The 18,936-nt window shown below is 39.2% G+C and overlaps 1 protein-coding gene across 8 annotated transcripts in view; it reads left to right on the forward strand.

Moving 5' to 3' along the window:
- SPEF2 (sperm flagellar 2) overlaps positions 1-18,936 on the forward strand; it is a 196,945-nt gene that overhangs the window by 140,230 nt on the left and 37,779 nt on the right. For all 8 annotated transcript variants that reach the window (XR_005724763.1, XR_005724762.1, XR_005724765.1 and 5 more), the window contains 3 exons: positions 5,749-5,877; positions 8,450-8,588; positions 11,807-12,036. Coding sequence is in view for 3 of the 8 variants with exons in the window: in XM_040262317.1 (XP_040118251.1) it covers positions 5,749-5,877; positions 8,450-8,588; positions 11,807-12,036 (498 nt within the window). In the remaining 5 variants the exon portion in view is untranslated. The remainder of the gene's footprint in view (positions 1-5,748; positions 5,878-8,449; positions 8,589-11,806; positions 12,037-18,936) is intronic.

Genomic DNA, 18,936 nt, shown 5'->3' on the forward strand with positions numbered 1-18,936 from the left:
TAAACCGTCCGCCTGCAATGTGGGAGACTCGGGTTCGATTCCTGGGTCGGGAAGATCCCCTGGAGAAGGAAATGGCCATCCACTCCAGCATTCTTGCCTGGAAAATCCCATGGACAGAGGAGCCTGATAGGTTACAGTCCATGGGGTCGCAAAGAGTCGGACACAACTGAGCGACTTCACTTTCACTTTCACACCTAACACTGCTAGAGAAAGAAGAAATGAAGAACCCCAGGGTTAGTAGAAGGAAAAAATATATATAAAAATTAGAGCAGAAATAAATGAAAAAGAAACAAAGGAGACTATAGCAAAAATCAGCAAAGCTAAAAGCTGATTCTTTGAGAAAATAAATAAAATAGACAAACCATTAGCCAGACTCATCAAGAAAAAAAGGGAAAAGAATCAAATCAATGAAATTAGAAATGAAAATGGAGAAATCACAACAGACAACTCAGAAATACAAAGGATCATAAGAGACTACAATCAGCAACTATATGCCAATAAAATAGACAATCTGGAGGAAATGGACGAATTCTTAGAAAAGTATAACTTTCCAAAACTGAACCAGGAAGAAATGGAAAATAGAAAATCACAACATGGAAATCAAAACTGTAATCAGAAATCTTCCAGAAAACAAAAGCCCGGGACCAGATGACTTCACTGCTGAATTCTACCAAAAATTTAGAGAAGAGCTAACACCTACTCAAACTCTTCCAGAAAATTGCAGAGGAAGGTTAACTTCCAAACTCATTCTATGAGGCCACCATCACCCTAATACCAAACAGAGACAAAGATGCCACAAAAGAAAAACCAAACTACAGGCCAATATCACTGATGAACATAGATGCAAAAATCCTTAAAAATTTTTCTAGCAAACAGAATCCAACAACATATTAAAAAGATCATACATCATGACCAACTGGGCTTTATCCCAGGGATGCAAGGATTCCTCAGTACCCACAAATCAATCAATGTGATACACCACATTAACAAATTGAAAGATAAAAACTATATGATTATCTCAATAGATGCAAAGAAAGCCTTGACAAAATTCAACATCCATTTATGATAAAAACCCTCCAGAAAGCAGGAGTAGAAGGAACGTACCTCAACAAAATAAAAGCCATATATAATAAACCCACAGCAAGCATTATCCTCAATGGTGAAAAATTGAAAGCATTTCCCCTAAAGTCAGGAACAAGACAAGGGTGCCCACTCTCACCACGACTATTCAACACAGTTTTGGAAGTTTTAGCCACAGCAATCAGAGCAGAAAAAGAAATAAAAGGAACCTAGATTGGAAAATAAGAAGTAAAACTCCCACTCTTTGCAGATGATATGATCCTCTACATAGAAAACCCTAAAGACTCCAACAGAAAATTTCTAGAGCAAATCAATGAATGTAGTAAAGTTTCAGGATATAAAATTAACACACAGAAATCCCTTTCATTCCTATACACTAACAATGAGAAAACAGAAAGAGAAATTAAGGAAACAATTCCATTCACCATTGCAATGAAAAGAATAAAATACTTGGGAATATACCTACCTAAAGAAACTAAAGGCCTATATATTGAAAACTATAAAACACTGATGAAAGAAATCAAAAAGGCACTAATAGATGGAAAAATATACCATGTTCATGGATTGGAAGAATCAATATAGTCAAAATGAGTATATTACCCAAAGCAATCTACAGATTCAGTGCAATCCCTATCAAGCTACCAGTGGTATTTTTCACAGAACTAGAACAAATAATTTCAAGATTTCTATGGAAATACAAAAAACCTCGAATAGCCAAAGCAATCTTGAGAAAGAAGAATGGAACTGGAGGAATCAACTTGCCTGACTTCAGGCTCTACTACAAAGCTACAGTCATTAAGATAGTATGGTACTGGCACAAAGACAGAAATATAGATCAATGGAACAAAATAAAAAGCCCAGAGATAAATCCACACACGTATGGACACCTTATCTTCGACAAAGGAGGCAAGAATATACAATGGAGTAAAGCCAATGTCTTTAACAAGTGGTGCTGGGAAAACTGGTCAACCACTTGTAAAAGAATGAAACTAGATCACTTTCTAACACCACACACAAAAATAAACTCAAAATGGATTAAAGATCTAAACGTAAGACCAGAAACTATAAAACTCCTAGAGGAGAACATAGGAAAAACACTCTCCGACATAAATCACAGCAGGATCCTCTATGATCCACCTCCCAGAATACTGGAAATAAAAGCAAAAATAAACAAATGGGATCTAATTAAAATTAAAAGCTTCTGCACAACACAGGAAACTATAAGTAAGGTGAAAAGACAGCCTTCTGAATGGGAGAAAACAATAGCAAATGAAACAACTGACAAACAACTAATCTCAAAAATATACAAGCAACTTATGCAGCTCAACTCCAGAAAAATAAACGACCCAATCATAAAATGGACCAAAGAACTAAATAGGCATTTCTCCAAAGAAGACATACGGATGGCTAACAAACACATGAAAAGATGCTCAACATCACTCATTATCAGAAAAATGCACATCAAGACCACAGTGAGGTACCATTTCACACCAGTCAGAATGGCTGTGATCCAAAAGTCTACAAGCAATAAATGCTGGAGAGGATGTGGAGAAAAGGGAACCCTCTTACACTGTTCATGGGAATGCAAACTAGTATAGCCACTATGGAAAACAATGTGGAGATTCCTTTAAAAATTGCAAATAGAGCTGCCTTATGACCCAGCAATCCCGCTGCTGGGCATACACACCAAGGAAACTAGAATTGAAAGAGATACATGTACCCCAATGTTCATCGCAGCACTGTTTATAATAGCCAGGACATGGAAACAACCTAGATGTCCATCAGCAGATGAATGGATAAGAAAGCTGTGGTACATATACACAATGGAGTATTACTCAGCCATTAAAAAGAATACATTTGAATCAGTTCTAATGAGATGGATGAAACTGGAGCCGATTATACAGAGTGAAGTAAGCCAGAAAGAAAAACACCAATACAGTATACTGACACATATATACGGAATTTAGAAAGATGGTAATGATGACCCTTTATGCAAGACAGCAAAAGAGACACAAATGTATAGAATGGACTTTTGGACTCTGAGGGAGAGGGAGAGGGTGGGATGATTTGCGAGAATGGCTTTGAAACATGTATACTATCATGTAAGAAACGAAGTGCCAGTCTATGTTCGATACAGGATACAGGATGCTTGGGGCTGGTGCATGGGGATGATCCAGAGAGATGATATGGGGTGGGAGAGGGATTCAGGATTGGGAGCTTGTATACACCCGTGGTGGGTTCATGTCAATGTATGGCAAAACCAATACAGTATTGTAAAGTAAAATAAAGTAAAAATAAAATTAAAAACAAAAATAAAATAATAAAATACTTAGGAATAAATCTACCTAAAGAAACAAAAGACCTATATATAGAAAACTATAAAACACTGGTGAAAGAAATCAAAGATAATACAAATAGTTGGAGAAATATACCATGTTCATGGATCAGAAGAATCAATATAGTGAAAATGAGTATACTACCCAAAGCAATCTATAGATTCAATGCAATCCCTATCAAGCTACCAATGGTATTTTCAAAGAACTAGAACAAATAATTTCACAGTTTGTATGGAAATACAAAAAACCTTGAATAGCCAAAGCAATCTTGAGAAAGAAGAATGGAACTGGAGTAATCAACCTGCCTGACTTCAGACTATACTACAAAGCTACAGTCATCAAGACAGTATGGTACTGGCACAAAGACAGAAATATAGATCAATGGAACAAAATAGAAAGCCCAGAGATAAATCCACACACCTATGGACACCTTATCTTTGACAAAGGAGGCAAGAATATACAGTGGAAAAAAGACAGACTCTTTAACAAGTGGTGCTGGGAAAACTGGTCAACCACTTGTAAAAGAATGAAACTAGAACACTTTCTAAAAATAAACTCAAAATGGATTAAAGATCTAAATGTAAAACCAGAAACTCTAAAACTCTAGAGGAAAACAGGGAAAACACTCTCTGACATAAATCACAGCAGGATCCTCTATGACCCACCTCCCAGAATAATGGAAATAAAAGCAAAAATAAACAAATGGGACCTAATTAAACTTAAAAGCTTGTGCACAACAAGGGAAACTATAAGCAAGGTGAAAATACAGCCTTCAGAATGGGAGAAAATAATAGCAAACAAAGCAACTGACAAAGAATTAACCTCAAAAATATACAAGCTACTCCTGCAGCTCAATTCCAGAAAAATAAATGACCCAATCAAAAAATTGGCCAAAGAACTAAACAGATATTTCTCTAAATAAGACACACAGATGGCTAACAAACACATGAAAAGATGCTCAACATCACTCATTATCAGAGAAATGCAAATCAAAACCACAATGATGTACCATCTCACACTGGTCAGAATGACTGCTATCAAACAGTCTACAAACAATAAATGCTGGAGAGGGTATGGAGAAAAGGAACCCTCTTACACTGTTGGTGTGAATGCAAACTAGTATAGCCACTATGGAGAACAGTGTGGAGATTCCTTAAGAAACTGGGAATAGAACTGCCATATGACTCGGCAATCCCACTGCTGGGCATGCACAGCCAGGAAACCAGAATTGAAAGAGATACATGTACCCCAATGTTCATCTCAGAACTGCTTATAATACCCAGGACATGGAAGCAACCTAGATGTCTATCAGCAGATGAATGGATAAGAAAGCTGTGGTACATATACACAATGGAATATTACTCAGCCATTGAAAAGAATGCATTTGAATCAGTTCCAATGAGGTGAATGAAACTGGAGCCTACTATACAGAGTGAAGTAAGTCAGAAAGAAAAACACCAATACAGTATACTAACACATATATATGGAATTTAGAAAGATGGTAAAGATGACCCTATATGCGAGACAGCAAAAGAGGCACAGATGTAAAGTACAATCTTTTGGACTCTATGGGAGAAGGCAAGGGTGGGATGATTTGAGAGAATAGCATTGAAACATGTATATTATCATATGTGAAACAGATCGCCAGTCCAAGTTTGAAGCATGAGACTAGGTGCTCAGGGCCGGTGCACTGGGATGACCCTGAGGGATGGGATGGGGAGGGATGTGGGAGGGGGGTTCAGGATGGGAACACATGTACACCCATGGCTGATTCATGTCAATGTATGGCAAAAACCACTATAATATTGTAAAGTAATTAGCCTTCAATTAAAATAAATAAATTAATTTTTTAAATGAAGTGAATTATGAATTATTGACCATAGGCTACATTTCCACTGTATCTGCATGAGACTGTTCTCTGGTCTTTCTTGATGAGGACCTGGGGAACACTGGCCAGTGCAAGTATCCTTTGAAGACTGTTTCTCCAGGTGGCCAGCACAATCTTTGGGTTTGCTAATTTCTGTTCCCAAACTCTAAATTGAACCCTCTTTGGAGTCTGTGACCATGTCTGCACTAGCCACATATCTCATCTTTCCATGATGCTACATGAATAGGGCGTTTTATATGTGTCCAGCCAGATACCACATGGAGAATTCTCAAGGAAGGATTATTAATGTTTCATCACTCACACTGTCTGGCCTGGGGTCTCTCCTTCCCAAATCACTAGACATGTATATCTCTACACACTCCACTTTGTAGGCATTTTATCCAAGACCCTGTGTGTATACTTGCCCATTAGCAGTTAACTCAGCATGATTCATTACCCTTTCAGGTAAATCCCCACCTATGGCAGAAGCTGCTCCTGTAGTAGTGCCAGCAGAAGAGACTGAGGAAGTGGAAGTAAAAAATGAACTGAAGCTCAGAATAAAGGAAGAGCATCTTGCTGCCCTGCAATTTGAAGGTAGCAATTGGGAAGAAATAAGATGATATTTTGAGTAGAAAATAGACCAGTAGGCAAGCAGCTCTTGGCTGGCTTTGTGTCTATGAGGCACAAGCAAACTGACTGAAAGGCATAACACTCAGTTGGCTGTTTTCACGTGACCATATGAAAACTAGATCTGACTGTTGTATGATTGTCTGCTGGGATCTCAAAAAGGGAATTTGGGAAGTGGTTAGGAGAGCATCAGTTCAGTTCAGTTCAGTTCAGTTCAGTAGCTCACTTATGTCCGACTCTCTGCGACCCCATGAATCACAGCACACCAGGCCTCCCTGTCCATCACCAACTCCCAGAGTTCACTCAGACTCACACCCATCGAGTCAGTGATGCCATCCAGCCATCTTATCCTCAGTCGTCCCCTTCTCCTCCTGCCCCCAATCCCTGCCAGCATCAGGGTCTTTTCCAATGAGTCAACTCTTCGCATGAGTTGGCCAAAGTATTGGAGTTTCAGCTTTAGCATCAGTCCTTCCAATGAACACCCAGGACTGATCTCCTTTAGGATGGACTGGTTGGATCTCCTTGCAGTCCAAGGGACTCTCAAGAGTCTTCTCCAACACCACACTTCAAAAGCATCAATTCTTCAGTGCTCAGCTTTCTTCACAGTCCAACACTTACATCCATACATGACCACTGGAAAAACCATAGCCTTGACTAGATGGACCTTTGTTGGCAAAGTAATATCTCTGCTTTTCAATATACTATCTATGTTGGTCATAACTTTCCTTCCAAGGAGTAAGCGTCTTTTAATTTCATGGCTGCAATCAGCAATAATTAAAATCTCAAAGTAAAAAAACAGAAGCAATATTTAGAGTTGGTGTGATCTTACAGGCTGAAAGAAGGCTTAAGGTTATGCTTCTATAATATAATAAGAATAATTTAGGCATCTCATTAGGCAAGTAAACTCTGACTAAAGGTTAACCAGTCCTGAAAGGGAGCTCTTGGGAGTAGACCCCATGGAAGAGTTAGTGACGGATCAATAACATTCAAGGGCCTCCTTCTCTATGGAGAGCGACAATTTTATATGACATAATCTCCTCCTGGCTCTTCCAGGTGTTTTATAACACAATTCAAAACAGAATTGGAAAAGATCAAGAAACTGAACCAAAGTATCCTCATTGGAAAGAAGCCATGGTCAATAAACTAGATGTCAAAACCATAAAAATGTAGCGTTGGATATGCTGGGACCCATTAACTACTCAATGACGATTAGCCACTCAAGATACTTTCCATCCCTTGATTCTCTCCTTTTCTCCCCTCTCTTCATCCTCCTACCCCCTGCTTTCTTATTTCCAAGAGTAAAATCTGAAGGATATTGAACACAGGAAGTCAAGACACATGCCTGTCACATTGCCTGTTCCCACATCTGCTTTCAGTAGCTAAGTATACGTCATCCTTCAGTTCATTGCATACGTGGTTCCTAGTGTGGCTGAATTCACATATTTACACAGTAAAGGTTTTGTGAGTTTCTACTATATGCCAGTCCTACAGTAGATGAAAAAATATATACACATATATACACAAACACAAAGCATCAAAAGAAAAAAAATAGGAACAGAACTGCAAATGATCACTTACAATACATTGTGATATTGGAGCTCGGTGGACAGGACAAAGGGCACAAGCAGGAAGTCAAGAAAGACTTCCGAGCAGTTGAATTCATGATTGAGCTGAACAAGAAGAATGTGAGAAATGTGTGCAGGGGACGATGAGGGCACAGACTGGGGAGGGGAACTATGTGACCCACTGATGGGGAGTAGCGGGGGAGTCTGAGGCGCATTCTGGAAACAAGGGATCTGGGAGATGGAGGGTCACATAGGCCCTGTCCAGAAAGTTCTGTTTCCCTTATGGCAACTGGGAGCTAGTAAGGAATTCTGGGCAGAAAGTGCCCAGAAGCATGTGTGCAGGCGGGTGAGACGGGTCACCCTGGGGTGGGTGGATTTGGGTTTGAGGTGGGGAAGGGAACTTAGAGAAAGCAGGATGGAGGTGGTTGCTGTAGTGGAGGCGAGACATAAGTCAGTGTCAAAACGTGGCAATAGAGAAAGCAAAGAAGAAGGATTGGACAGATATTTTAGAGGGAAATCACAGACCTCACCGTGTGCCCAGAATATCAATGAGCCCTGGGACCATGCGCTTCACCCTCCTCTCACCTGTGTTGAAGAACATGGTGTCGCCTTCCCAAGGTTCTAAGAAGAGAGATCAAGAAACTTAGTTAGCCTCCCCCTTTTTGAAATTCAGAAATTATCTATTTCTGTTTTCCCATTCCAATTTATCAAATGGTATATGATAAAGTGCAATTATATGTAAAGTTGAATTATAATTTTTTACTTATAATAATAAGTAAACTGTCAAAGGACTCTACCACATGTTGTTTTGTTTCCAAGGTGGATAGGTTATTAATTATCCATGTTGGTACATCAAAGATGTGCCAAAAGTTCCACAAACTAAAGCATAATTTGTTCAAAATTGAATTTGGTTCATCAGAAAGTTCATGCCATATAATACATTAAAAACATCTTTATTTCTCTTTTTTAAATAGAGATAGCTACACAGTTCCGACTTGAACTGATAAAGGTAAAAGCATTGGCTTTCCTGGAAGAGTTAGTAATAAAGGCGGTCGATGTATATAGACTCATGGAAAAGTGGCTCGGTGAGAGGTACTTGAATGAAATGGCCAGGTAAAGAACTGCAAGACATTTTAAGTATTTTGAGTATTTACTTTGCTAATGCCTGAAGACCAAAATTGACCAAAAAATGTTAAGACATTTACAAATGTGAATTACATTTATAAATAGAATTTTGACCTTTTAGGAAATCACCTATACACTTGTGTTGCTTCTTTTTAACCACAGTTAAGTCATGTATCAAAGGGTACTACTGCACATTATTTATGATAGTTTGGTTTTCCCACTGCTCCATGAGAACCTTAGTGTACCAGGTAAACATATAAGCAATTTAAAATTATTCTTTAGACATGAGGTAAAATTTCATATCTTTCTAATGCCAGGCTTCTTATTAGTCAGGGCCAGTGAGCGGGAGATGGAGAAGGCATTGACAGGAATGCTCTCCCCGTTAGGCTAATTCCCTCGTGACAGCCAGTTTACTTTTCTGTTAGATTCTAAAGGCTTTATAGATCCTCATTTCTAGTGAGGAACAGAACTGTAGTCTAGAGCAGAAACAGACCTGTGACCGATCATTGTTCTTTAAGGGGAAGTACAGGTCCTTAGAGAACATCTCATCCTCTTAATTCTCCCCTGAAAGGTGTAAGAAAGCGACTCAGCAGAGCAGAAACGCCCTCAACAGTCAGGAGACCAAGAGATGGGGATTCTCTCCTTGTCCACAAATTACAGCACGCCTAATCACTTCCAACCCCACAAGCCTCATCTGTAAAAGAAAACACTCCAACCAGGCTCTTCTAGAGGTTTCTGCTAGATTCTGGGCCACACCACAGTCTGCAATAAACATTTACTGATAAGTTGTAAGTCACGGCATACATAGAATACAAACGGCAAGTGTTCTTAGAAGCAACATGAGCCAGCTAGAAGATGGTTTTTATGGTTTGTTTTCTCCAGTTCTTGCCTCATTGTGAAAGTTCTGTTGTAAAATCCTCAGCTTCATTGTTTATATCTAAGTTGCTCTCTCTCTCACACACATGCACACACATACCCCTCAGCCTGGTCACCTCATTGCCATAATGCTTAAAATAATTAGACAGTTACTCATACAACAGTGATGTATAGTCCTGATCTCTGCCTGCCACTTACAAATGAAAGCGTACCTTCTTCATTCTTAGGGTTCACAGCGCCCATCCTTGTGGTCACTAAGTGTAAATGCTGATTTTTATCTGACAGATGCATATTTCTCAGATGGATTGTATGTGTATGTCTCTCTCTGATACCTGAATATGGCCACAAGAAATGAAAACCTAGTACTGTTCAGCTATGCTCTTAGTTTTGGTTCTTGCAAAAATCCTCCAGTGGCAAGAAAAAAATGAATAGGGAGACCTATCGGATCTCTTTCAACTTCGAATCCCACTTTCATTCTCCTGGCCTTTCTCCTTCAGTTCAGTGCAATTCAGTTCGGTCTCTCAGTCGTGTCCGACTCTTTGCACCCTACCCTTTTGAGGGTACTCTTCATAACGTTCCACTAGATGGCGCACTTATTTTGATAACCTGGTTCTGGCTGGGTCTCTGCATGCAATTGGCGTCCCTCCTAACCCAGTGCCCCTTCTCTGCCCCACCCTACAAACACCATCAAGCAGAAAGTACCTAGATAATACCTACTATATGGGCACTCACAAATACCTCACTAATACAGTGTACTGGAATTAAATTCAAGATTGTCTTTTGAAAGAAAGTGACTAATACGATTTTCTTGTTGTTTATTATGGTGTTCCTGAGTTATATAAAAGCAGATTAAATATGCACTTTTCTGCCATGTTCAATCTTTATTGCAAGATATAAGATTCTTTCTGTATTACAGTGATATTTTAGTTATTGTATAAAACTTCTCTGGCCTTTAAAGTAGCCTTTAATTAGATCCATAACTATAATCCCTGCTGCTGCTACTGCTGCTAAGTCGCTTCAGTCGTGTCCAGCTCTGTGCAACGGCAGCCCACTAGGCTTCCCTGTCCCTGGGATTCTCCAGGCAAGAACATTGGAGTGGGTACCATTTCCTTCTCCAATGCATGAAAGTGAAAAGTGAAAGTGAAGTCGCTCAGTTGTGTCCGACTCCTAGCGACCCCATGGACTGCAGCCTACCAGGCTCCTCCATCCATGGGATTTTCCAGGCAAAAGTACTGGAGTGGGGTGCCATTGCCTTCTCCGAACTATAATCCATAGGAAAGCCTAAATCCATGCTCTATGTGATTTCACATTAATAACCATAAGGTATGGAGTTATGTGTTTTGGGCTCCCTTGCAAAAATGAGGAAATTGGAGAGCTTAAGTCACTAACTCAAGGACCCAGAGCTGGAGACGATGTACAATGAGAGCTCAGCTCCCATGGTTCTTTCCACCACACCACAGTCGCTCCAAACTGTGGCTGCTTATACCATGTGATTTAGCTGGGAATTACTATTCACCAGGTTTCCCAGGTGACTCAGTGGTCAAGAATCCACCCGCAATGCAGGAGATGTGGGTTCAGGGCCTAGGTCAGAAAGAGTCCCTGTAGAAGGTAGTGGCAACCCACGTCAGTATTCTTGCCTGGAGAATCCCATGGACAGAGGACCCTGGTGGGCTACAGTTCATTGTGTCACAAAAGAGTCAGACACAACTAAACAATACCAACAACGTTATTTTCCATAAACATAGGAAAGCAATTTCAACGGGCTATCTTGTCAGAGTCCATTCTGTCAAATGGGTCTTAGATAACATCAAACTCCTTGATATAAAGTTGGAGAAAAGCCATTTTTCTTGAAATCCATTATCAACTTTAATTCACTTTACACACAACTTGTCCTCATTCCAAATAAATGTGTTATGCTAATAGTCATATTTTACAGGTTTTTCTGTCATATAACCTTGTTCTGGTCCATATTTAGAATGAAGTATATCTCTTGACATAATCCTGCCTAATACTAATAAAATCATTTTAGTGGAATCTCTTTTTGTTCAGTTTTGTATAAAACGTGGGACTAAAAAAATAAAATAAAATGTGGGACTATTAGCCCTGTAATGAGCATGTATTTTACTTCTAATCTATATTTATTTATTTTTACCCTGCTTTTGTACAAATGGACTTGAGGATAAATTAGAATTTTTTAACATGCAGACTGAATTTTCTAACTTAGCTGTATTTTCTAATGTGTTAACTCTTTGTGTATGTCTAAGAAGAAAACACTATTAATCTGATAGTATTTTCAATGAGGATAAACCTATTCATGTTTCTATTTTCAGTGTGGAAAAACTAACTGGGGTAGCTCGCTATCACATTGAAACATCAACCAAAATTCAGAATGAACTTTATTTAGACCAAGAAGACTTCTTCATTAATGGCGATATCAAAGTCTTTCCAGATCCACCTCCTCCAGTACGCCCTCCACCTGTGGAAAAGGAGGAAAACGGTACCCTGACCATCGAGCAGCTTGACAACCTCCGGGATCAGTTCTTAGATATAGCGCCCAAAGGTAGGAAAAGTGATTATTGTGAAAAGAGGACAAAAAAAAAAGAAAAAGTTTGAGGTTAACCAGGAAGGCAATCACCTGTCCACAAGTAAAACAGCCTTCTGGGGTCGTGTGGTGCTGAAATGAGCCCTTGTTTTATTCTAGTTTATCTAGTATTTGCTTCATACAACATAGATCTGAATTAAACAGAGCAAAACAGTGTCTAACACTTTGGTGGTACGGCGACTCTCATCCCTGGTAATTCTCCTCTCCTGCTCTCCCTGCCCCTGGCTAGCCATTTGGCAAACTTGAGCATTACTTCACCTGGCAGTTGAGAGGCAGCCTTCATGCATCCTTCAAATTTAAGTTTCATTGGGAATTTACTGGGATTATGAGCTATGTTTCTATCTTTCCCAACTAGTCTAGGGAGGGAGACCAAGGAGTAGAGAATTTCCCATTTATATATGCCTTTTCCTTCAATGTTTTGTAGACCAAGAGCAGAACCTTTGTGAACACATACTTGCTTAATCAATTGATGAATTAATCTGTTCACATGTAAGTGGACACATTATTTTCTGCACACAAATTCTTGATTTCTTTCACATTTTATTATTATGACTCTGTAACACCTACACAGGTGTTTTTTTGTTTTTTTTAAGTTTTGGATGTTTCTACTTATAGTTATCCAGCAGTGAGTGCCATCAACTGACAGCACGTGTAATTCAGACAGAACATGGAGGATCATCGTCTCTGTTTTATGGGTCAGGATACTGAGTGACAGAGCAGTTGAGAACTTGCCTATGGTCACATAGCCCTCAGGACACTTCAGGTTCAAAGGTCTTGTCCCTTCTCACTGAACCAAGTTGCCTCACATAAAGAGGCTTGTCTTCCAACATCTCCTACTTACTGGAAAATCATTTGCTTTTCCCTAGAGAATAGTCAGCTAATCTTTGTCCATTACTAACACAATTTTACTTTCATAATGGTTGTACTTATTTTTTTTAAGTTCAGTATCCCCAGAAAACCACATTAGATCTCATTAGTCAAGAGAGTATTGCTTTACTTTAAGCCTAAAGACTTCCTTGCTAAGCCCAGTGGGTGAAATAGATGTAACCACTGTATCCCTGGGTAGTCCCCTACCCTGGGAAGTGTCACCTCATCTAATCAGCTTGAGTGGGTCTACACCTCCAGGATATAAGAGGACAGCAACTCAGGTTGGCAGCTTTTGAGCAGGGAGCAGAAGGCCCCAGAATATGGCCATCAGCAGCTACAGAAAAAAAAAAATCTCAATTTTATAGAGCCAGCACATGAAATCCCTTCAGTCCTTCAGTCAGGCAGATTCCAGCCTCTTTGCCATTGTGTGGGCTTACAATGTCTTTTTATTACATATTTCCTTCTTCAAAGTTGCTTTTACTTTTCATTTTATCCAGAAAATTGTTTATATATAAAATAAGACAGGGCTACAAAAATTCAAATATGAAATATAATTTGCTTTAATCCTAAATGAGGGTTACTGGAAGCAGGTCAAAATTTAAAGTTTTGGGAGACATTTGAGTAGGTGGAAAATTATCAACCACTCATAGTCCCTTTCAGAAGAGACTTTACATTTATGACGATAGCCATAAAACATTCTTGCATCCAACCTCAAAGTCAAGAGTTTGCATTTCAACTGAAAGTTTAAAAATAAATTACGGGGACTTCCCTAGTGGTCCAGTGGCTAAGACTCTGCACTTTCACTACAGGGGGTGCTGGTTCAATCCCTGGTCCACTCCTGCTGCAAGGAGTGGCCAAAAAGTAAAAAAATAAATAAATTACAAATATCAGTTAGAACTTGACATGTGTATGTCTTAGATTAACTCTAGAAACTGAACCAAAAAGATATCAACTGATACACTGTCTATTTTCAGAGTATGGTAGGATACAATAGTTCTCAAAGTATGGTAGGAAAAGGAAGGAAGGGAGAAGAAAGAAAGGGAGGTAGAGGAGGTAGGAGATAGTTATATATAATATATGAAAGTGATGTCGCTCAGCTGTGTCTGACTCTTTGCAATCCCATGGACTGTAGTCTACCAGGCTTCTCTGTCCATGGGATTTTCCAGGCAAGAGTACTGGAGTGGGGTGCCATTTCCTCCTCCAATATAATATGTGTGTGTGTGTATATATATATATATATATATATATATATATATATATAAGGAAAACCACTTGCCCTAGAGACTTAGAGCATAATTTGAAAAGGCTTCCAAAGAAGAAGAAAATATAAACTTCTGTTTAGGTTCTTTCCAAAACAAAATCTGAACTTGATCAAAACAAAACAAAAAAAAAGTGCTCAAGAATGCAAACAAGGGAGAATCAATGTGCAAAGAGGTTGGTCAGGAAAACTGCAGAAAAACAGCTTGGAGGGAGAAACTGAAAGAAGTAAAGAGTGACTAGATGGCAAGGATACAGAGGATATTTAAAGTTGGGGGAACAGTCACCAGAAACCATGGAGCTATGAGGCTTGAGTACAGATGCTCATGGAAAGGTCAGGGACTTCTCTGCTTCTCCTTCCCCAGTTGTGTGAACTGCAGGAAAACAGATACAGAGACCAACTCTTTCTGTGGAACCACCTCCACCACCTGTGCTGGAGAATTATCTAGATTTAAGAATAACAGTTGTAATTGACACAGAATTGACACAGCTATATAATAGCATGGGATTTGGAGATCTCGATGGTTCAAAATGAGTTATGGTCTATAAGCAAAAAGTTTAAACTCTTTCTTTGTTATTAGCTCAGTCATACTATTTGAAAAAATATATGTTACAAATGACACTTTTTAAGTTCATGTGAAACACTTGGCGTAGAGTCGGGTGGTCTACAACAGAAATAATATTCATAGTTGTCATTTTGCTCATGTATAAAAGGTAAGACAAAATAATAATCATTCTATTTCCTGTATCCCAGAGTCACAGAATTAGAGGTTCTCTGATGACATCTTAGAAGTTAATTACCACTTGCCCTTTCTCCCAGTTCCTTTGACCCCCAAAACATCCTCTAACTTAAGTCTTTCTTCTTCATTCTTGTGATTATTAATAGATACACATCGATATGTCTTTTACCTGAAGTTTTTCTTGTATTCCTTTCAAGAATTAGAAAATCTTTTAGGATACCCCTCATGGTACTTACCCTAAAAATCTACAATTTCAAAAGACCATCTTAATTGAAGTGATAACCATTTTGAAAATATAGAGCAACTGGCTGAAAGTAGTAACTTTCTAAATGTGGACTCCTACAAAACTTCCTGCTTCAACTTGAAAATTGCTGTTATATCTAAGCCAAGAAATGTGAGCATTTTCTTATACTATCTCATATAGTCCAATGCAACCTATGATTTCTAAGATGCATGCATCAAGCTCACTAAAATATATTAAAATATGATGAATAGATTAATCTTTTCTAGGAAAAAAACATACATATTTGCATGTAACAATCATGTTACTAGGCCCGTAGTAAGAGTATTTTAGCAAATTTACAAGGGCTCTCAGTGTCATTAAGTTACACTTTGTTACTTTTAATTATGCTACATAAATAAAATTATTGAGTGAAATGATAATCTTTCATTAAAACAAGTGACTGAATAAATACTTGTGAATAACTAGTATCAAAATATTAATAGAAAGAACTAAAGCTTAAAGAGTTTTTACTGAGTACTGGTTATCCACATGAAAATTAAGTCATTAAGATAGTGCTTACTGAAGATAACGGAAAATTGAAAGTGTGTCATATACTGTCATGCTTTTATTCAGCCGTGCTTTCCTCATCAAATTCTGCCTATGTCATATTTCTAAATCTCTTTTGATAAAGGCAGTAATTAGACATAAAATACCATTTGTTGATTGTCACAAATATGCCAGAAAAAAAAGATCTTATATGTGATAATCATAGAAAGTTATGCAAAATGTAATTAAAGGATTTGTCATGCTAGTATTTTTATTGCCACCCAACAAAGATCCAACAAAGATCTATACTTAAAATTTTAAGAGCAGCTTAAGTCAGTAAGAGAGCCTGAATCTTCAGGATCTTCTTTCCACTGCCTGTCCCAAGGATCATTCCCATGAGCATACTCCCAGCACAGAATGGATTTTGTGGGTATTTTCTGAATTATGACAGTAGTCAATATTGGAATGGTGTCAAGCCCTATGTGTCGGCCCCTACTCGAGCATCTCCACATTAATTCACTTCTTACCCATGGCTGGATGAGGAAGAAGACCCATCCATGGGTAAGAAGAGTCAGACAGCTCTTTCCAACTCCCCCTCTTGTCAAATGACTGTAATATGATCTTGAGCAAATTATTTAACCTCTTTTTGTCACACTTTCCTCATCTGAAAAATGGGGTATTTCACTGTTATGAGCATTAAAGTAATTAATATTTGTAAAGTGCTTTAAAAGTGTCTGGCACACTGAATGTGTAATTCAGATGTGATATAAGCCATTATCACTTAATTATATAATTATAGTAATGTTATATTCTTATGTAATATGTAACATTATGCAATATGGATACAAACTTTGCTTATTATTATGCAGAATGTCAGCTCGGTATCCTGAAGGTACACATGCCCTAAGAGGTAGCTGCAGAGCTTTCCTGGTGGTTCACCGGGTAAAGAATACATATGCAATGCAAGAGACACAGGAGACGCAGGTTCAACTCCCCAGATCCCCTGGAGAAGGGTATGGCAACCCACTCCAGATTTCTTGCCTGGAGAATCTCATGGACAGAGGAGCCTGGCAGGCTACAGTCCATTGGGTCACAGAATCAGACACGACTAAGTGACAGAACACGTAGGAACACAGTGTTATCTTAGAACAATTCCAGAAAAAAAAAAGAAAATTCACAACACCAGGTGGAACCGAACCACGAGGTATGCAGCTCCCTGGGGACTGTAAGCCTCCAAACCAAAAACATTCAGCTATGTACCGAGTGAGCTCTGGGTAGTTACATCCTGTCCAAACATCAAGTGCCAAGAATATCAGAAAGAGAGTCTTTCTCCAATGCAAGCAATTTGGAGTCTGTTGAAGCTAGAAGAACACTTTAGCAATGTTCCAATGTCCCCACTTAAGCCATAAGGACTCCTTTTCTTTGTAAGCTCATCAGTACTCGATGTAATATCTTATAGAGATTCGGTTCATAGTTATTTTGATTTTGCTCAGAGGCTATCCAGAGAAAACACTATTCAGCAAATTCTGTACCTTCAACTCCTTCTTCAACAGAGGCAGTGCTTAGTTTTTCAAGGCCTGCAACTTTGTTCTAAAAAATGACAAGTGTCCCTCTCAATGTCCTCTTGGAGACCCTGGGAGTCAATGATTGGTCTCAGAGACGGGGCACAAATTCAGAAAGTTTAGGCTGTAGTGGCCGAGCTATATCACCCAGCTCCGTGGTTTTTACAAGAATCCAAGAAGGAAGTAGTTGTTGTTCCTGTGTGGGTCAGCAAAGGGTGTAGTCCATGGGAAACTTCTGGACAGAAGCTTCCAGGAAGAGAAGCAGGAGCAGAGTCTTCTAGGAACAGGAGAAAATGGAATCAACACTGAGATTTTGAAGTTGCATGACCTATTTAGGGAATGGGCAACAGACCAGCCAGGAAATGAGGGCCACAGAGAGCTTGTGGTCAAGCTGTGAAATCTTAAGATTGTGTGATCAGTCATTCAGGCTTGTCTGGCTCTTTGCAATCACATGGGCCATAGCCCACCAGGGATTTCCCAGGCAAGAATACTGGAGTGGGTTGCCATTTTATCCTCCAGGGGATCTTCCCATCCCTTATTTCCTACACTGGCAGGCGGATTTTTTTACCACTGCACCACCTGGGAAGCCCACGTGAAGCCTCAGGCTGCCAAAGGCCACAATGGAGAGAATTATTAAAAACATTTAGAGCCAAAGGATGTAGAGATTGGATTGGAGGGAGGATAAGACTGTGTCTGAGAACAGCAGACACTACTGTCTCTCTAGAAAGCCTCAGCTAACCTAGAGGTAAGAGTAAGGGCACCTGGTGATGCCCTGGAAGGAGTACTAGACAGTTGTGTGGGTTTTCCTAAGCTTAGTGTCTTTGAGAAAATTCTAGAACTATGACACCACACTTTGCAGGTAAGTAAGCTCCCTATTTTGATCTGAAAAGTAAATCAGTCTGACATTTACTCAAATCAAGAAATACAGAAAATTTTCTTAGAAAAGTGGAGAAGGAAATGGCTACCCACTCCAGTATTCTTGCCTGAAGAATTCCACGGACAGAGGAGCCTAGTGGGCTTCAGTCCATGGGGTCAAAAGAATCAGAGACAACTGAGCGACTAACACTTTCACACTTCTTAGAAAAGGTAAAATAAAGGATTGATGTTATTAACAAGAATATCTAAGCAGGTGGCAAGTCCTAGAGATTAGGGCAAGAAGGAGTGTGGCATTCAGGAGCCCTGTGTTTCTCTCAGCCTGGAAACTCCTTCCACTCGTTCGAGTCACGTCACAGAAATGCAGTAATAAATCTAGAAGCCTTTGGACCTGGTAGAATAGTCTGTGGGCACAGTCCCAGGTGTCTCTTCAGGGGGAATGTAGTCTCATGAAGCCAGAGAATTACATGAGGCCAGTGATAAAGTGTGTGCTTAGAATTTAAGATAGAATTTCTGGAAAATCTGGCCAGAAAGCTAAAGATATAAAAACTAGCTAAATTAGTAGTGAAAGTTAAAGTCTTTTCATTCAACAACCAGAGTCTGCTTTTTTCATGCAGCTGTTCATGTATTCACCAACTCTCACGTGTGTAGAGCAGGCAGCCAACATGGAGCTGAGGGTCTAGTGTGGGAAGCTTGAAAGTTACCCAATCTGCACGAAAGATAGTGGAGGCAGTGGGTCCCAGCTATAAGGAGACTAGGTTTAAATGACAACAGGAAAATCGGGGATCTA

Source organism: Oryx dammah, unplaced genomic scaffold (assembly GCF_014754425.2).
Source record: "Oryx dammah isolate SB20612 unplaced genomic scaffold, SCBI_Odam_1.1 HiC_scaffold_20, whole genome shotgun sequence".
In the NCBI taxonomy this organism is placed as follows: Eukaryota; Metazoa; Chordata; class Mammalia; order Artiodactyla; family Bovidae; genus Oryx; species Oryx dammah.